This window comes from Ciconia boyciana, chromosome 8 (genome assembly GCF_034638445.1).
Source record: "Ciconia boyciana chromosome 8, ASM3463844v1, whole genome shotgun sequence".
In the NCBI taxonomy this organism is placed as follows: Eukaryota; Metazoa; Chordata; class Aves; order Ciconiiformes; family Ciconiidae; genus Ciconia; species Ciconia boyciana.
The window spans coordinates 22,444,204-22,464,888 of record NC_132941.1 but is presented as its reverse complement, the minus strand read 5'-3'; the positions used below and the strand labels follow the sequence as shown (position 1 = coordinate 22,464,888).

Below are 20,685 nucleotides of genomic sequence, written 5' to 3'. Positions count from 1 at the left end.
ACTGCAATTCATGTAGGCAAAACTGGAGAAGGAGACAATGAGCTGCTGTTCCGTTTGCCTTAATACTTCACTTTTTTTATTGAGCACAGAGTTTTTATTAGTTCTCTAGTCTCTGGGAGGGACAGACATGTGAGAAGGTGATATTCGAGAGGTAAGTGTCCTGCAGGGAGGTTGAGGCTGCTTGTTTGTAAGGTTTTTGTCCTCAAAAGAATGGGCTGGATGAAGCAGGAAAGCGTTTGTCATCTCCTTTTCTGTCTGCTTGGCAACTTAGGGTTAACTCTGGCTTTTGAATGTGGGATTGGAAACCAAAATTGCTGTGGACATCTGAGCTTCCCTCTAATAAGATATTCCAGGTGGTTAGGGAGTAATCCTAAAATAGCTCCAGATATAATTGCCTCTGAAGCCAGGCCTGCAGCCTCTTGGGGAGAGGGCGGTCTGGGGGGGCTCTGTTGGCCTCCGAGGCGTGTCTGCAGGACAGGGAAGGCTCCCTGGCTCTGCCAGCAGCCCGTGAAGGTGGCCAGCCCTTCCCAACACCTCTGCCTTCCCACTCATGCTCGGTGTCAGGAGGCAAAGCGCAGCCAGCGCTGCTTTTCTGCAAGAAACCAGATAAATTCTTGCCCGTGGTAATGCAAGAGCTGTTTGTCAAACATCAGCAAATTCCCTTGATACAAACTGGTGGAGGGAGAGGCAGGACTCTCCCCAGAGAATGACCTGCCTCTCTGAACAGTGTTTTTTCCTTCCTGCTACTATTGCCTGACTCATACAAAGGTCTTTTAATGACTTGTGAGGATATATTGATTTCTCAGGTTCCTGCTGTTCATACGGAGGAGGGCTTCTCAGCATAGGGTAACTTTGTTTTCCTAGGAGGAATAGAAAGGAAGCTTGATACCAAAGCTCCTGCTGAGCTCTCTTGCTGTGCAAAATGTAGTTTATTCTACATATGGAGCACCTCTTCTTCAGTAGCTTCATGGGGCTCTTTACTGATTTACCTGTTCCAGTTGTGCTCAGGTCACTGCTCTGACTGCTGCCAATATTTGGTATCTTTGGTTGTAGCCTTGGCACGGACCCAAAAGTTTTGGTGAGCAGAATAGTCCCTCAAGATCAAAGCTGAGGCCTGGGAAAGTGCCTGTCTGTGCTTGTACTCTGTTCTCTGAATAAATAAGGCTTTATTCCCTGGCTGCTGAGCTGACATTTCATGCTAGCCTGAGACTTTAACTCCGCTACCCAAAACAAACCTGTGCTCTGTCCTCATGTCTCCGCAGCCCATGTGTTGTTTCAATGCACCCTTGCTCATTTACACCGTGGTGGCTGGCACTTGCACCGAGGTGGATGAGAAGCACTCTCCTTATCTCTTCTGATAGCTTAATGTGGGGAGTGGTAACTGGCTTTAAACCTTTCTAGCTATTGCAGGAGGAAATGCTAATACTGTCTGCTGTCTCTCACCTCAGATCACTGTGTCACGCCAGGTGATATCCATCTCTGCCAATTTTCTGAACATATGGCAAAACACTGGTGGCTTCAGCTAGCTTTAAGCTCCTTTTCACTAGCAAGGTGTGGGGGAGTGTTACTTCTGTGCTCTTGAGCATCTCAGGATGTAGGTGTGGGAAGTAGGGTGCATGTATTCTGCTTATTCTCTGCATCAAACCTTAATCTTGTAATTCTTTTCTAATTACCCTTTTTCTTCAAATAGAACAAGTAAAATAACTTCTAAAGAGTCTTTAATCCCATGGAAAGTTTTGTTCCTGGAAATTGTACAAAGTTCAAACCCACTGGCAGTAGAGAATTGTCTCCTTTAAGCCCTCTTCTCTTTCCTCTCCATGTCCTCAAATGTAGTGAAATAAACTCTGTGACTAAAGTTTGCTATGAAAGCAAGCGTTTTGCTGCTTGGAGCACCCAGTTTAATACCACAAGCAGCTTTGCTCTCTGGATTTATAACCAAATACAAACTTGGGAAGAAAGCAGCTCAGCCCTCTACAGATCATTTTGCCTTGGAGTGTGTGAAGTTGAGGATGGGAAATAGCTGCTGCCTTCTGAAGAGACTGTCTCTTATTCTGACTGTTCGCATAGGATTGTTGATCTGAGTTAACAATTGGTGGGGTTTTAGGAGCAGCTGGATGTTACCGTAATTAGCAAAAAAACTGTGTTTTTAATCTCTGCTAGCAAAGGACACCCAGATGAATCCTCCTGTGAACAAAACTGTTCTTCAGACCTCTTCCTAGAGAGGGCTGGGAATTGATCTGCTATAATAAACAGCTGACATAACAGAAGTGGCAATAATCCCCCATTAAATATCTTTCCGTTGATGGGACTCACTGGATAATTGACTTTCCAGCAGGAATTACTGGCTCAAACTAAATCAGCAGGCATTAGGGCAGCTCACTGCAGTGTTTTTTAAAGAGGGAAATGTAGCTTTCCCTGGCCTTGACAAGAGCTATTCATCTTTCTAATTCAGTGTGTGTGTCACAACCAGATGACTCCAAGATTTCAGATACTGGACCACCTCTCTAATACACATGTTTTTGTTTTGTGCTGAAACCTCTTGCTATCTTCAGTGCTTTTCTGTCTGCATTAGGATGCTGTGTGTTTATCAGGACAGGGTAGTCCAAGCTACCTTGCTGGGTGGATTCGGCTGTTCTTTCCTTGAGTGGCTCTGGAGCACTTGCTATACCAGAGCTTTATGAAGTTTGTGGTTTAAAGATGCTTGAACATATTTCAGGATCATTCTTCTGGTCTTGGTCCTGCTGTACAGCCAGAGGCTGCCTCTGCTGGTTTCCAGCCCCAGTGATCACTTCAGGATGATGATTTACCAAGTAGAATAGGCCTAACTAGACTAATCCTTTTAATGCCTACGAAGAATGAACCTTAATCCAGCAAAGCTGAGCTTTCCATTTCTGTGGGGAAAATCCAGATCCAGGAGTTTCCAGGGGTAAGGGTCCTGGGTTGGCAAGAAGTGTTCCAGTGGGATTATTTCCCTCTTTCTTTGGCATATTTAGGTTTTGTAGGCAAGCAAGGGGAGACCAGAAGGGCATTTCCAAGTGTGAAGGGGAGCAGTTGGATGTCACCTGGCGAACAGAAAGGAAGGATGCCTGGGTAACACCTGCACCTTTCACTAGGGGCTCTAGGATGTGCACTTGGTAAAAATGATGGATGTGGAGAGCAAAAGCAGCACCTCTATTTAGATGCTGGACCTCATTGCAGCAAAGCACCTGCTACCAGGGGGGTTAGCATGCTTCTGTTTAGCAGATGAAGGAAGGTGGCTGGTGAAGGTGTTGAGGGCTTTCCTCTAGAACAGTTTTCCCTGGTGTCAAGACAACTTTTGTGAGATACATTTCTGTGGGGAAAAATCTTAGAGCTGAAAAACTTCCCCTGCCTTCAGTACTCACTTGGAAGGCCAAATGCCACTTCAAGTTTTGGACTGAGTGTCAGAGATTCCAGGAAAGTGTGCTGTGACAAATGCACAAATGTCCCCCATCTTTGTAGTCGTCTTGGTCTAAGCCAGCAGCTGCTTTTGTACATGTTTGTGCCCAAAAATGCACATTTGCAAGCTTTCTGGAATTGTCCGCAAAGTCTTTCCCTGACGATCCTTTCACCCTTTCATTTCTCTCTCACTAGAACGGCAATGTGACCTGGAGCGATGAAGGCGATGGATGCCGAGGAAGAGAAATTTCACGAGACTTTGCCAAGGTCAGTCTGATCATGGGGATTTTGAGGAAGAAGTAACTTTGGGGAATTCTTCCCCTGATCTGTGACAGAGGGTGACTACAGAGCCTTCACTATTCCTCTATAGTGAATTTGTAAGAAAACTGCTTTGTCCTGCAACCCTCTGCCTACAAACCTGCTATTTTGTTGTGCTGTTTGGGGCTATTTTGTTGCCTTTGGTCACTGGAATATAGTTTGAACTAAGATTTAATAACCAGACTTTTGACATTTAAAATCTTAGTCAATACTTCCTCCAGCTGGGAGAACAGTATTTCATTTCTTGAACATGCTTAGCACTGGTTGTGGATTTGAATGTGGCAGCTGTGTGTCACATCAGCCTGAGGAATTCATTTTAAACTAAGCTGGTTCTTTCTGAAAGGGTGCAGCTAATTGCTCTGCAAATACACTAGTGCATTTTCTTCCCAGAGCTCAGTGTGTGAGAAAGCACAGAGCTTCACAGGAAATGAACCCAAAAAGCCCCTCTTCTTTTGGACTAGATGAAGACCAAGTAGCTAGCAGCACCTATGGAGAGACTGAAATACATATTTCCCAGTGAATCTTCGCTTTTCCATTGAGCTGCTCCACAAGAGTAGCTACAACCAGTGAAAAAATTCCTGGAGTTATGCAGGATTCTTCCTCAATGCAAATGAGAGAAGGAATTAAATTCTGCTTCATGTACAGCATTGTCTTCTGTCTTGTTCTATATCCTCCGGTATCTCAGTGAGAGACTGACTTCAGCCCTTTCAGCCTGTTACTTTGTGGCCTCACAGGATCCTTGATAGGTGAAAATTAGATTTTTCGGTTCAAGAGGTAGTTGTAAGATGACACTCATGCCTGTCCCTTCTGAAAAATCAGCAGATAATGCTGGCATACAGTGCCTCACCTTTGGAATAAGCTGCTTATGGAACTTTGTTTTAAATGCTTGGGTTTTTAAGCCTTTTGGTAAAATGATTTCTGCAGCAAACTGGTTCCAGGCTGGTTTCTGATATTTTTCAAGGCTTTTTGGCTTATTTTAGAGGAGCCTTTCCTGCCAGGCATTAGTAGTTACAGGAAAGCTCCTTTCATCTCCTCCTTCAAGGGACTTGGAGTTTGTCACTTACGTGACAATCCCTGGAGGAGAGAATCATGAGGCTAGGAGAAGCTGCAGAGAAGTTTACATCCCTGGTGTCTCAAAGATACAGACCACTACTACACCTTGGACCACTGTCACCTTCCTTTTGGTTGTCTCATCTTTCTTTCTAGCTTGTCTTAATAGTTTCTCTCCCCTTTGCTTTCAGGTGGTTTCAAACCCTGCTCTGTAGCAGTGCTGTTAACTGAGTTGAATTCTGTTCCCTTCAGGGTGCCAGTCTGTACTGTGCCTGGATGAGTTACTGAGGGGTTGAGCAAGGCAAGCCATAACGAGGGTCTTCAAACTATCACTGCAGCCTTGTCCACCAAATTGCTCAGGAATCCTTCCTCATTTTGCCTCTTTGCCTGGGGCTGCCTGTCATTCTCCCAGTACAAACACCAGATCATCTGTTGGAAGAAGCTAATATTATTTTATTTTTATCTGTCCCATTGTGGATTGTGCCTTCATTTTTATTTTTTTCCCCCAGCTCTATGAACTGGATAGTGACCCTGAACGGAAAGAGTTCCTGGATGACCTCTTCATCTTTATGCAGAAGAGGGGTGAGTGAACATTTATTTGAACTTAAGGTAAAATGGGGCAGAGGGGTGCTGCTGCAGTTTGAATTCTTCCCTCCTGAGTTTGAAAGAACAAATCCAGCCCTTGAACCTGCAAATCTGGAAGAGCAGCAGTAAGACTTGAGAATATTTACCTTGGGAGATAAGGAGCTCAGTAGGAAAGACCTCTTCTGCTCTGCCCTGTAAATTAATTTCACAAACCATTTTTCTACCCTCACTTCTACCTAATACTCAAGTTGTCCATGCACTGAAGAGCCCAAGAAGCCTGGTTCCCCAAGGATTTTTGAAAGAAGGCTGAGTACCACTGCAGATTCTCTGGTCTCCTCTTCAGGTAGCATGATCACACATCTTCTCATGTTTGATTTCAATGGCATGTGGAAGTTGACTGTGAATGATTTCACAGCCTGCATAGAGTAGTGGCACGCAATCTGGGGACTGGGAAAATAGACACTGAGCCACATTTTCCTGTAGATTCACAATGCGTCAGCTTTCCGTTTAGTTATTTTGTGTAAGTGAGTGCAGAAGCACAGAGTTTAGAAACATTCTCACATTCCTCCCTGTGGTGGCAGCAACTTGCATCTCTCCTTGCCACAGGAGTGGTGATGCATGTGTGAAGTAGCTCAGCTGGGCTGTCACAAAAGTCTTTCTTTGATACTTTCCCCTAGTTATCAAAGTTCAGCTCCGTCATTGCAAACTGTACTTATGTGCAAAAATGTACTTATATGTAGTATTGTATAAAACGTAAGTCTCTGAACATTTGTGGTAAATACTTTGTGGTGCTCTTTTCCTTTACCTCTCCAAGCATGGCAGGCCAGACAGACTCCTCCAACAAAGACGATTCTGACAAAAAGTGTTAAATTGTGCTATAGAGCTTTTAATTGTTTCCAAAAAGTCTGCTTAAGGTAGGTGTGAAGAACAGACATAAAAAGGACCCTTTGCTCCCTCATGGCATAATGCTCTCTGAGAGTGTGCTGGACCAAACAAGCCAGGTTGTGTTTATTTGGAAGGGGGCCTGCCTTAGTGTCACCAGCAATATTGTGTCCCGAGAGTCTAATGAAGTATAAATATGCAACATCTCAGTCTCATCTATTTGAAAATTATCTGATTGCTGGGTTGGTGCTGGAGTCTCATTTCCAGTTGTCTTTTGAACCCTGCATCTTCAGATGCATCCCCCTCTGTGGATGACTAGATGACAAGCAGAGGAAAGGCTATCCAAAATGCAGGTATTGCAATTGCTCTTCATATCCGTGTCAGTCTTTCCTGGCATGGGTAGAGCTGACAGCTGACCTGTGTGAATTTTCACTCTCCAGCAGTTTGAGGTTATGCTTCCAAGTTGGTTAAAAATTAGAGCTGGGTTTTGCTGATATTTTTGGCTTTCGTGTGCAGAGGCATAACTGGGCTTAATTAGTTTACTTGCAAATGTTAACCTGAGCTCACATGTTAATGTAAGGGCTGGGATGACTGACAGACAAGACAATAACCTGAAGGATGTGATTGGCAGCAATATAAACCTCCAGATACCTAGAGAGAAATCTGCTTAATACTTCAGTGTCTCCTTCCTATTACCTTTTAATTATTTATAATTGACATGTTCCTGGTGCAGGGGCTGAGCTGGTCACCAGCTGGTTGCTGTGGGAGTTTAGCTTTTAATCATCTGGCCATTTTCAAGTGTATTTGTTTTCTGGAGACTCCCTTGTTTTCTTGCTTGCTAGAAGGCTGAAAATGAAATATAAGAGCTCAGCACCCATGGGGGAGAGATGCCATGAACTGACAGCCCTCTGCCAGAGGGGCTGGAAATGTTTGGCCCTGCTCTGGGGAACTGGCTAGATTGCAGGGTACGAGGCAGCTGTGGGCTTGCTTTATGTTTTGGCACCCCCAAAAGAAATAGGCAGAAGGTCTCTGGGGAGCTAAGTCTCTTCAGGCTGATAGGAGAAATGAACAGCATACCTTGAGCCATAGGAGGCAGCTTCTCTTCTGTCATTAATCTGAGCTGCTGTGTCTTACTGCAAAGGAAATCTTTTGAATTGGCATGGTTTTTCAGAAGCTGTACTGTCCACTTTTCCCATGCCTGCTCTCCCCACCGCTATCTACAGCAGGGCTTTGGTTTTCTGGTGAGCAGACTTGCCCACTCTGTCCTATTCTGAGGTCTTCCAAAATCTGGGAGTTTCTACAGCAAAGTTATCATAGGATACCATTTAGGCTTTCATGTCTCCTGCCCTTGCTTTGTGCCAAATGAGCATCCTAAACCAAACAAGGCTGAACAGCTGCCTTGTTCTGAAAGAGTCTCCCAAAGATGGATACAACTGAGGGCTCATTGCACCTGAGAGCAAAGTGCTGTGTTTCTTAGCTAGTATGTGTGAAGAGCTGGTTAATTTGCACCTCGTGTCTGAAGGGAATGAAAAGCAGCTCTGCTAATAAACATTGCTGGTGTAAAGATGAGGATTTTGCTGTTGTCCAGGAGGAGCCTGAGAAGTGCTGGCCCTTGTTTGGGGCTGATGGATTTGGGGCACAGACTGCTAACTGATGCTGAACAAAAAAAGCCTGATGTGAAAGATAAATGACAGATTTCACAGGAGCTACTGAGTAGTTGGAGGGATGAAAAGATTTGGTTGTTGGTGCTGCTGTTAGGAATGTACCTAGAAATGTGAAGCCATGAAACAGGCTTAATGCAGATCAAATGTGCAGGTCTCATCTGCCTCTGAGCACAGCAGGTTGTCACTGAATGACCACAGCTGCAAGTGATAAAATGGCCCTTCAGTGGCAATAATGATGGAAGAGGGAGATGAGAGGAAAGCTGTAACTCTTCCTTTGTTGGATGTTTTATTCCTTGTATGTGTTTAGGTGAATGGGTCCCACCATGGCTGTGATTGAAGGGGCAGATGGGGAGAGGAGGGGAGCCCAGCCGGTGAGAGCAGTTAGTGTGTAGGACTAGCTTCAAACCAGGCCTACAACAGGACTGATCTGATGCAGCTTGGCAGGGATGATGCTAGCTTGCTGTATTACCACTTCCACCTTCCCCTTTCTCAACTCTTTTGCAGTCTCAAACCAAAGGTTGTCTTTCCTTGGACTGAGCAGGGATAAGCAGCTTCAGCAGTGGCTTCCCTCCATCTCCATTGCTGATCTGGTGTCTTATGACAAGCTGAGCCTTGATGTCTTGAGGTCTGCTTTCTCAGAAGCTGTGTTTTTAACCTCCTGCTGCATGAGGAGCCACTGTATGGGCAAGTTTGTGGTTCAGGGCATTTTTTAAAGGCACAGGCTAAGGCCTCTCTGCTAGTGAGCTGTGAAGTGGGCTGCGTTGGAGGCATGGAGGCTGGATTTGTTCTGCCTGCCACTGACGGCAGTGCAGGCAGAAGCAGTTTGCTGAGTGCCCAGGCTAGAGCTGCATCCATTACAATAACTCAGGGTAATCTTGTGTTCCCCCATGTTTTATGGGGGAAAGAATGTTACTGAAAAGAATGTTATTTGTAACATTATGATAACATTTATTATGTTATCATAATAAATAACATGAAAAGAATGTTATTAGAAATGTATGTAGCCAGATGGACAAGTTTACTCAGATCAGACTCAGTGTTAGAGATGATGACATCTTCCCCTTTTCAGGTCCTTCTCACCCTGTGAATGTACCCTGAAGCTAAATTTTGTCTCCATCTTTTTTGTGTGTGATAGAAGACATAAGTATGATGAGTAGTAGAAAAATGTAGCTGTTAGTCCTGTAGCATGTACTGGGTAGCATAGCTATACTGCTTTTAGTCCTCAGATAGTGAAGGACTGTTAGTGACATGACTCTTATAGCCAATAAGGCAGCCACCAGTAATTGAGCTGATTGTATTCCAGTAGTGCTGGTCAGGAGAGAGTTGGAGTAGTGGCACTGTTTCATCCCCTGGAAGGATCAGCAGTGTTCGTGCAAGACAGTTCCTCTTGAGAAAAGGTTTGATGGGGAAGAGATCTAACTTGCGTGCTATGATGTATTAGGAAAGGCTCCCTTTCAGGGGAAGCTGTTTTTTTCATTTTAAGTACTGCCTTTTGTGAAGACCTCATAAAACGTCTCCAATTGTACAGCTCTACTAATTCTGTTCAAGGTTTCTGCGTGACCTTGGTTTTCCCAGATGGCTTGACCATTCTGGTTTTTTGTTATATACATAGAAGGGGCTTTGTAAGTCTGACCGTGTGGTTTTAATGTTTTCCTGCTGTTGTATGCTCTGTCTGCACATTTTAGATGTGGAAATACAACAAATCCAGGGTATTGACAAAAGCATTTACTGATGGATTCATTTATCTATTGGCCAAGTGTTGTGTATGAAATGTTTGTCTGGGGAATATACTTCATTCTTCTACTGACTCAATTTTGCAGGTTTCTTCTTTTGATCCTCTGGAAGTATTTTTGAATCTGAATTAAGCAGTGTAGTTCTCTAAATGAGACATCAATAGACATACATTCTCAGCATCCTTTGCTCATGCTACCTGCTTAATGCTGAGCCACAGCAAATGCTTCCCTAAATAGCAGATGATGTTCTGCAGTGGAAAATTCTCACTCGAGGCGCTGCAGAGGTCTCTTCCGGATGGTCCAAATCAACCAGCCAAAGTCATCTTCCCCATTAGACCCTTGGATTAGCACACAGCTAAATCTCTGCCTCCTGCCTCCTTTAAAGAACCTCTTTGGTCAACTGTTCTGACTTAGACTCAGGAAAAATGGTGGCTGGTGTCTTGTGCAAATGGTAAGCAGTGGGGATCAGTGAAATATTTTTAGGTTTTTACTTTTATATTGTTAGAAAGAATGGAAAGAATGACATTTCCATAAGTTGTAGGGGAAACTGGCATTCTGGTTTACATTCCTCTGTATTCTTTAAGTGGTTTGAGCCTTTCAGAACAGGGAACAGAGAATGCACTACTCCATGTACTTAAATACTTTTAAGTGATGCTAGGATAAAAACAGGTGCAAAGCAAAGTGCTTGGGATTGCCAAACAGCTTGAATCCAGCTCCTCTGGGGATGCATAGTCCTGTACCTGAGGTAGGGTTCTCTGTAGCATCCAGAAAACTCATGCAGAAAATGTCTTGCTCATCGACCTTAGGTGCCAGGTGACTAAGTCTCCACCAGATACATGAGTTGATATTTTGGGGGAGGTTACCTGGGCAAATTTGCAAATAGCAATAATTTAGAAGTAGTTATTAGGTCCTTCCCACAAAAACCAAACTTTCTCCCCCTTCTGTTTTTCGTACATGAAAACATTCATTGCAGACAGACATGAGAATTTTTTCTCTGATTTGGATAAAGCCTTGAAGTTTCCCTTTGGAAAGATCTAAAAAAACCTTTTCTGGGAAAATATCCAGTACAGTTCAAATAATTAATATCACTTAGTTTTAAGCAGCTGAAAAATGGTGATTTTAGCGTCAATATTGCTTTAGCTCCAAAGAAAAATCATATTGGAAGCTGCAGTTCTAATTAATGGGAAAATAATATTAGGAGTTTACTTTGTTCTGGCGTACAGGATATTTGTTGTAAATTTAGCCAGCATGAAGAATGTTTGAGCAGCTTAAATGTTGTGAACTGAGTTGGCACTGAACAGGGTACAAAAGAAATTAATTTGAAGTGATCGGCTGTTGTTGCTTTGCATGAACCTTTCTGTAGTTTCTACTCATGGGATACCAGTCTGCTCTAGTAATTGCTGTCTGAGGATCTCTGAATCCCAGGTGTTCCTTCCTGGGTATACAGCATTGAGGGATGGAGTCAGAGGGGTTTTTTTTCCCTCACATCCCCTGAAGATTGAGATGTTAAATTGTCACATGTTTCTCCAGCATGTCAAAGATTGGATGTTTGTCTCAAATCCTGGTCTTCTCTTGCTCTTCCTTATATTGGTACTTCTGGGTGTTCTTCCCCCCTAAATTTAAACAGCGTGTTTTTCAAATGATTAATGAACTGCCACACTCAAGCAGCAGAGGTGGCTCAGCACTGAAGAGATGACCTGGTAGATATCCAAGTGGATGGAAGAAGGTGGAACTGTTTTGGCATGAAGATGCTCCAGTTCTTGACTTTGTGTGGCCTGCCTGACGAACCTTTATTTTTCCCAGCTGCCCCCATTTCTCTGCATTGCCTTCTGTATTTGTGCCTCTCTTTTCCTAGAGAAGTTTGCCCATTCGGTTCAAAGGTCATATGTATGGAAACCCACCACCAGTTGCATGGTGGTTCAACATCTGGTGAAGAAGGTTGTAATAGCAAATATATTGGACCCAGCTGTGACAGTAGCAGCCAAACAGTTGGACTGTAGTTGAGCTGGGTACAAGAGCAAATCTCCATGGGATCTCCTTTTCAAGGACGGAGCAGCACCCTGTGCGGGAAGGTTAATGCAGCTGGAGGCTTGGCCAGTATAAGCTGGGCACTGGATGCCAGTTAGGCTGCCTCCAGTTCATCAGCTGAAATCTGATAAGGGGCTGCTGTCAGCCTCACTTACTGAGGAGGGAAGCAGAAACTGATGGTGTTTTGAGGGGTGCAGATAAGAAGTGGGCCTCCTGTCAAATAGAGCATGATTAATTACCCTTTATCCTGGCTCTTGCTTTGATAGGAGTGTCTAATGGTCTGCAGGCTTGCGGATCAGGTGGTGACATTCCCGTTGGGAGGTGAGAATGCCTGCTGTGGAAATGCTGTGTGTAGGGAGAGATTAGATCAGCTGTGGCATGGGCAGGGAGGAAGAGGGGAGAGGTTGTTTCCCTTCTGTATACCTTTGCTTTTTATTTTAACATTGAGTGCTTGGGACAGACTCAAACCAAATCAACAAATACAACTTTCACACCAAGAGTTGGGGCAGCTTCGTGTGAAGCCAGCCAGGATTTGTCTTGGGAGAGGAATTCAAGCAAGCTGGGAACTGAGACAGTGCAGGGTTCAAGTTGATTTGTTCCTATCCTACACTGCTGATTTGCTGTTGAACTGATTTTTACCTCTATTTAGCCTGGGAGAGTGGGGAGATCATTCATACCAAGTAATTACACTGTCTCCCTTCAAAGAAACATGAAGATGTCTTCAAGACTTGGTTCAAAATTATTTTAAATCACTGTGGACTTCTCCATTCTCCTGGGGAAAACCTCTTCCTTTTGTCTGTCTGATATTGTTTCTCTTCTGAACATATTTAGAGTGGAAGCTGGAAAGAGCAGCTCTTTCCTTACCTGTACAGGTTGTGGCTTAAAAATGCCCCCTCCATGCCTATTTTTCACTCCAGAGCATGCTTTATTGCACTTTGAATGTTGCTCTGCAGAATAAATGTTTGGGATTCTCACCTCCTTTGTTCCTTACTAAAAAATGGACACTTCTGAAAGTAAATTGGATAGGGAAAAAATGGGAGGTGATTGAAAAAGTAGTGCTCCAGGCTGGGTGTAATTAACTGCTCTTTGTCTCTTGCATGCAGGACGAGTCATGGCTTAGACTGCTTGATGGTGGGGAACTCCCTGCAGTGGGCATGGCTCAGCATGAGGAGAGAGTGGCTCTTGGCAGGGGATCCCCATCGTGGAGGACTCGCAAAGCCAGGCAAATCCCTGCAAAATGAGAGGGGACTTATTTTCTATGATTTGGTTAAGAACAGTCTTAGGGGCAGTTTTCTTTGTTTATTGTCAGTCTGCATCTTCAGAACTAGGTGTAAATCTGAAATCTGGCTAAGATAGGATGAAGAGCGGGAAAAAGCCCACCTTGGGCAGCATGCTTAGGTGGGTGAAGAAGATGACAGTCCAAAGCTTAGGTCCCTTTCAACAAGCAGGAAGGCTGAGCCCTCCAGCACTGAGCGAGTGGCTGTCACAGGAGCAGAGCCTGCGTGTGCCAGTGGCTCAGCCAGCACCCCCAGATCCTGGTTCAGTGCCAATAGATGTAAAAACAGTCATTCAAAGATTATCTGGGGTTTACAGCTTCCTCAAACCCTTCTTAAAGAGCTCTTGAAGGACGAAAATCAAACAGTTGCTCCTTCTGCCTCTACAGCGTAGGGGACATTCAAGCCTATCCTTATAAGCCCTTTAGGCTTGTGTTATGTCTGCCTGAAACACAAGAGGCTTTTGAACAGGGTGAGACAGCTTGGCAGAGGGGGCTGCTTATTTCCTTTGAAGGACAGAGATGTTTATAGCTACAGTGAGGCTTCCTCCAGGGAAACTCTTTATTCTAGAAATATGAATTACAGTTAATCTTAGTTACAGCTGTCTTTCCCTTCAGAAAACCAGGAGCCCATGGCTATGGGATGATTCCTCCTTCTTCCAGTGTCATTCTTGGGTTTTTTGTCCTCTTTATAGCCCTTCTAGTTAGCAAAGGTGGGGAGGTAGCTTGTCTGGAGTCTTACAGCCTCTTACCCTTGGGCTATACTCCCACCCTTGGGTCTTTGGTAGCAGGAGTTTGCCTGCCCTAGAGCTTGTCTTCCTGAGGTCTCCCATGCTCATCCACTATGCATCATCCATTTTCCAGTGGAAACAGACTCCTTGTCCACCCCCCCCTCCTTTGGCTGATTCCTTGCAGGAATGCCCCATACTTGTGTCGCTGGGGTTATACTAAAAGGAAAAAAAGTAATACCAAGAAAACTAGGAGAGGAGCAAGTCATCTTCCTTGCCCTCTTCTTGAGTCAGGCAAGGCTTCTGCCTCTTTGCAAGCACAGTACATACAGCATTTCTGAGCGTCGGCAGAATAGAGAGTCTCAAAAGTACAGTAAAATGAGTTTGCCATCAAAAGGCAACAAGTCTTATGCTGTGCCCCCGGCTGCTGACCTTTCCCTCTGGAATTCTCCCCTCTGACCTCCAGATCATTAATCCTGATGCTGCCAGATGACAGTAATCCATCATGGCCCCTGACAAGCCTTGCAGCCGCCTGTGAAAGGATCCGCTCGGCTTCAGCATCCAATCGTCCCATGATACTCGTTTTTCAGCCTTTCCTGTTCAAGCGCTGGGGGTTTCCAATAAAGACTTTATCGCCTTGCCTTTCCTCAGAGAGAGGCTGGGGGAGGAGAGGGCAATGATGCGAGAGCAGCCTTTTCGTGCTTCTCTGCTCTTTTGCAGTCAGATCCTATGAAACATGCAGAGCCCTAGCTTGCTTGGTGAAGAGTACAGTTAATTTACCAGGTCCAAAACCCAAATCACTCTTTGCTAGCTCAGGGAGATACTACTTTGGTACTATGAGAAAGCATGAGAAGAAAATTATTGCATCTCCATGCTTAAGTGGTAGAAGGATGGAAATAGCTTTGTCCCTGCTGTAAAATTTGTCAGCCTGCATAAAGAAACTTTACGGGGGGGGGGGAAATAGCTATAGTTTTAGGTTAGTTTATAAAGCTACTAATTAAATTTCAGGGCACTTTGGTCTGTGGGTCTTGTTTAAAAGCAAACTTCAGGAAGGGAGGGTGTCAAAGGGGTAGTAACATGAGGTGGGGAGGTCAGATCTGATAGCTGTTTCTACTCCAGCTATGAGCCAGCTCTCTAGAAATATATTTAAGCCTTTATTTCCTACTGATGTAGATAATGTTTATCCCTTTCATGGGAGCATTTGGATAAATATACTTCTGTACCTTTTCAAATGCTGACATGGGAGAATCTAGAGAAGAGTAAAACTGTGTTTAGGATAAATGCAGTATATTAAAGTACATATTTCCTTATACTTCTGTATTAGCGGCTTGTTTGCCTGAGGAGCCTTACCCATGACCCTTCCTTTCACTCCCCATCTGGTCACTGTCCAAGGAGAGCTGGATGAAAGTCCCTTCTGGACAAGTTAATGCCATTCCCCAAATTGGATTGGGGAAAAGTGGGTGGCTTTGAGTGGCACAGGGTTGCTGGAGGAATGGGAGAGAGGGTCTTGATCCTAGCCCAGTGGAGCAAAGACTTTGCTGGCAGCACGGTGCCACTTAGGACATCCCGGCTTTCCTTGCTGCTGGGGCAGAAATGCTGAACTGTTAATGAAGGGGCATTTTGGGGTGGAAAAAAACAGCCCTGGCTCTTCCTAGGGCCCTCAGAGATAAATATTTCCCTGGTTTTCATTTGGAGTGGGCTGGGTGTGACTGGTTACTGTGGCTCAGCTGATGAATGATAACTTAAGGCTGGTAACATGATCACTCCCAGCCCTCTGTGTCTGAAATGATACTGTTGGTGTGCTCTTAATCTTTGCAATAACACACCGAGACAAAATGGTGGCTGAGGAAAAACCGAAGCAAACTGAGGATTGCATTTACACAGGCTGGCCTTTTGGGAGGGGCCATCTCCTGGCTTGGGGTGGCTCATTGGGATGGATGGAGCCACAGTGCATTTAAACTGTTTGGAAATGTCTCTATCTCTGCTCCCAGAGGGAATTGTTGTCTCTGAAATGCAGGAAGAGGATCTGATGCAGTTTGTGAAATTTACTGCTTTGTGGACTTTTCTGTTGTGGACAGGGAAGGGATTGTTTAGACAAGGAAAAGAGGATATGATAGATATAAAATGACGGAGCATGCAGACCAAGCCTGATCAGGTTGCTCTTTATGTTTTCTTACAGTTCAAGAGTTAGTAACTTGGTGAAATTGAAGGCAGCCCTTTTAAAGCTGAAAGTTTACTTTTTCTGTCCAACATCTCATTAACCTGTGGGAATTGGTACTGTGAGCTAATGCATAACAGGCTTCAAAAAGAAAAGAGGAAAAAAAAAATTACACTTACATGTATAATGAGGACATCTGCAAAGCTGAGCTGAACTCCTTTTCACTAAACAGAATAAAACCCATTTATAAGGGCCATAAACTGCTCTGCTTCGGGGCATTAACCGAATCGCTGGCTGATGAGCAGTGGCAGAAGTCTCCCCTGTGGGTTGGGTATTCCATAATTGTCCATTACAGCGCTTCGCAGGCTTTCCTGTAAAGGCTGGTGCTGACCATTGTGGTAGACAGGATACTGACCTCAGATGGACGGCTCTTTGATCCAGGACAGTGTTTCCTATGCAAAATAAAAGGTTTGCTACATCAGCATTTTTTCCCTTCTTCCTCTCCTTGCCTAAATCTCATTAGCTTGACCTTTTCAAACCCTGCACGCTTTATCACTTTAAGGTGCTGCTAAAAGGGCACTATCAGGTTAAAAATCAGATTTTCTTACCTCTGTTAACCCACAAGATGACAAAACTGCACAGGAAGGATAGAGCTGTTTCCCTGTCTGCCCTGTCTATCCTCGCAAGGATAGAGCAGGACCTTGTTTTGGGCTCCAAAAAGTGCTTGGATGCCTGGTGCTTCTCACAGCAGCCACAAGGATGCCTGGCTTCACGGTGTCTGCAGTCAGGCACGCTGATGCTCTGTTACACTGCTCATTTATTCACCTCCACCATCAACACAATTTCTCTAGCTTTCTCACAACAAGTTACTGCTCCAGCAGCTGGGTTGCAGTTGCTACCAAGGTACACGTGTGGCCTCATTGGTGTGTCATATGGGAGCATGTTCAGGGAAAAGGAGTGAGAGGATGAAAATGCTTTGTGAGAGTAGAAGCTGTAGCAAAACGTTACGCACGTGCTTGTGAGGGAGGACAGAGATAAACGTACGTGGGGGAGGGAGATGCTCTCAAGTGTCATGTACCCTTTTCTGTTGCAGTTCCCAAGCAATACAGGATAGCAAATGCTAGGGAGCCGAATGCCAGCGTACGAGTAGCTCAAGTTGCCTGGCTGCTCAGCCCCTTCCTGAGCACAAGCAATACAGATTTTTATCTGAGATTGCCCTGGGAGCTCATAAAAAATGATTCCTCTGTGCTGCTCCCTCACCCCTAGGATTGAATAGTCCCTACTTCCCCTCTTTCTATTTCAGAAGTTGCTGTTAGCTGCAGGTTATTATTTGTCTGATAATTGCTTTTGCCTACAGGAAAGGATTTTTCATGAAAAGGACGTGCCATGTAGCTACACTTCTCTGGCTCATTTACTCATCCATCGAGAGGCCTCAAGTCAGGCTACAAAATAGAGTTGCCTGAATTTCCTATTAGAAAGAGGATCGATAGCCCCAACCTGCCAGTTTTCTTGGCCTCATTTTCTCTCTGACTCCATGTTTCCTTCCCTGCTGTTTCCCTTCAGGAACTCCCATCAATCGGATCCCCATCATGGCAAAGCAGATCCTGGATCTCTACATGCTCTACAAGCTGGTGACTGAGAAAGGAGGGCTGGTGGAAATCATCAACAAGAAGATCTGGCGAGAGATCACTAAAGGCCTTAATCTGCCCACCTCCATCACCAGTGCTGCATTCACGCTTCGAACCCAGTAAGTCCAGAAGGTCTAAAAGCATGGATGTGAACACGGAGTGGGGATTGGGGAGTGCAAAGTAGAGACTGGGGTGGAAAAATTGAAAGACTACATTCTACTCTGTGGCCAGGGAGTAGCTGATAAATTGCTTTATTTATCCCCCTCACCCAAGGCTTGCAGTTTTTCCTTTCTATTCCTTCTCCTCCTGTTGTTCTTAGCAGTGATTCTTCCTGAACTCATTCCCCTTCCATCCCTACAATCCCAGCACTAATTGCCATCACCCTGTTCGCTGTGCTCTGCGCCTCCCTCCATCCTGTGCCTTTCTTGCCTCTTCAGAGCTTAAACTCCTCAGGGCAAGGAGGGTCTTGCTCTCTCTGAAGCACTCAGCACAGCAAGGAGGGAGGGAGGCAGGCCTCCTGATTTGTAGGCATCAAGTATGAACTTGATCATTTAATGTCACTACTAAGTTGTGGAAACTTGGACTTAGCATCTGCTTACTGTGAGGATTGCTCTTCTGACGTGCAGTACCTCATGTTGATTAGGCAAGCCAAAAAAAAGGAAGAAAAGGTAGAATAAGCAGAGGAAAAAGAATGGTGAAAGTAAACCTACTGTAAAATTTAAGCAAGGGGGCAAAGCTGTGCTTTACTGACTCAAGCATGGAAGGCTGTGCTCTGGGAATCCACACTCAGCTCTTACTCAGACTCAAGTTTCTTGGAAGCTATTAGAGTCCCTGAGTCCCAGAGAGGGAAGCTCCTTGCCATTTCTACAGCTTTGGTACAAAGAGGCTGTCTCCTGCAAACGTGTGTGCCACAATTCAGCAAAAGCAGTAAGGTTTGGTGCTGCCCAATACAAATGTCTTGGACAAAGGTAATTCCTCAAACTTCTTTCCTTTAAGTGTTAGGGTCCAAAATCTTAATTCTTATAATTTTAGATGGTATCTCAGTTGTAAAAGAATTCTGGATGATTCTTTTCTGCCCTTCTGAGTGTAGTAGTATGTAACTATGTGCTTCCCTATAAACATTGAGTAGACTTAAAGTTTCTTGAGAGCTGTGCCTCACACCCAAACTGCTCAATGCTTATCAAACCAAGCACAGCAGTGGTCATGGTATGCAGACAAAGACTCCAGATCTGCAGAGGACCTCAGTCTGAAAGTCCTCCTGAATGCAATGCTTGTTGCCTGTAATTTCATGTTCTTTTGAGAAACCTACTTGAGTTTCCCTCTGCTCACCTCTCTCCCAGGTATATGAAGTACCTATATGCCTACGAATGCGAGAAGAAATCTCTCAGTTCTCCTGCTGAGCTTCAGGCTGCAATCGATGGCAACAGGCGGGAAGGCAGGCGGCCCAGCTACAGCTCCTCTTTGTTCAGCTACTCACCCACCACCACGGGGCCTCCTTCCCTCCTGTCTCCCCCAAAGATCCGCTTCCCCATCATTGGCATCGCGCCAGGCAGTGGGACCAGCAATCCTCGGGTGTCTCCAGCAGCAGCTGTCAGAAAAGGTCAGCTACTTTTACCTGCAGCAGAGAGGGAGGCTGGGTTGAGAGGTGCAGGCACTGAAACAGTTATTTTCCGTTTTGTCCACCCAGACTAGTTTGGACTTGAGAGTAGTGGGACTTGGGTGGCTCAGGGTTTGCAGAATATTCTGCCTGTGGTTTAAACCTTTGCATGCTTGCTTTAGGAAGGGCTGTGGGAGGGACTAAATGACTCTTGCCTTTTCTAGGTGACAGTGTGCCCTTGACTGTGTCTATGCCAAATCGTATTGCTGTGCCAGTGACCTTGGCTAGCCAGCAGGCAACTGTGGCAGCAAGAACAGCCACCCTAGAGCAGCTGAGGGAGAGACTGGAGTCGGGAGAGCCTCCGGAGAAGAAGGTCTCGCGGATGACAGAGGAGGAGCAGCGGCTTGTCCAGCAGGCTCTTCAGCGCAACCTGTTCAGCATGGCGCGGCAGATCCCCATGAAGATCAAAATCAACGGCAAGGGTAAGCAGCACCTCTAGATACACAAAAGGTCTTTGCAGACTGCAGCAGAGAGGGAACTGCTCCCAGTCTAGGATGTCAAACACCTCTTTACACACAGGTTTGATTATCTCTCTGAGTACCAGCGAGAGGTCACTGTCAAGAAGCTGTTAAAATGGAGCACAATAACTGCAAAGCTAAACTGTAGCAATATTTTGTTAGGTTTTACTGCTGCTGGTTTTATTCTATTCGTGTTGATGCATAATCCTGAAATTCAGGCTGGATTCAGAAGCACCCTAGCTGTGTTCAGAAAGCTCTGCATCTAAGCTGATACAACCCACTTGACCCATATGACAAGACCCTTACTGCAAGCTTATGACCTCCTGTGTTGCTCACAGGGAGATTGCTTCAGGACTCAAGCTGTTATGTCTCCACAGAACTTGCGCTGTGGGGAATTACCAGTTTCCGTTGATGCTAGCTCAGTTGTCCTTGCAGCAGTGCTCTGTTGCATGCTGTAAGTATGCTCCTTCCTTCATGGGAAGCACATGGGTTGGCTGAAATTCCTTTGGGCCACGTATCTGACCCCCTCATGTTTAATACCTGGTGTATACTTCAGATCAGAGAGCATGGTTTAGCCTTGCCAAAGGCAGTCCTGTGATTCTGCAGTCAATACGATGACTTTTGGAGGGGAAGCCCATCATGTGCCAGATGCTCAGTTTTCCCCTACCCTGCTCTCATCTGAGCCTCATGCCAGCATTGTGCTGCAGGGAATGATTTTCTGTCCTTTCCTGCTCAGGAACCCTTTTAATTGATCATGGAGGTAACAGCTTTTTCCGTATGGGTAGCAGACTGCAGGAGACTGGGGAGAGACATGCCCAGCTTTTAGGAATCCTTTGTCAAGTGTGATGAGGAGGCCGCAAAGACCTGTGTATCTGCAGGGGCCCCTACACATCCCGGGGCTTTTAGCAAGTCAGGTGATTTCTACCAACATCTGCTGCAACCCTACACAGAGCCTCCAGGCAAAGAACTCCTGGCAAGGCTGGGTTAGAAGGTCACGTATAAGCAGCATTCATGGCCTGGGAAATGCACTCCTGAAATGCTTTGTAAAAGGGGAGTCACCCTGTAAAGGTCACATTGTCAGAATCAATACTGTTATATAGTGGCTT

At 45.2% G+C, this 20,685-nt stretch overlaps 1 protein-coding gene across 9 annotated transcripts in view; it reads left to right on the top strand.

Moving 5' to 3' along the window:
• The window catches only part of ARID3B (AT-rich interaction domain 3B), a 34,720-nt gene that overhangs the window by 9,519 nt on the left and 4,516 nt on the right, over positions 1–20,685 (top strand). For all 9 annotated transcript variants that reach the window (XR_012043721.1, XR_012043720.1, XM_072869369.1 and 6 more), the window contains exons 3-7: positions 3,613–3,684; positions 5,295–5,367; positions 17,400–17,583; positions 18,805–19,064; positions 19,286–19,543. Coding sequence is in view for 7 of the 9 variants with exons in the window: in XM_072869369.1 (XP_072725470.1) it covers positions 3,613–3,684; positions 5,295–5,367; positions 17,400–17,583; positions 18,805–19,064; positions 19,286–19,543 (847 nt within the window). In the remaining 2 variants the exon portion in view is untranslated. The remainder of the gene's footprint in view (positions 1–3,612; positions 3,685–5,294; positions 5,368–17,399; positions 17,584–18,804; positions 19,065–19,285; positions 19,544–20,685) is intronic.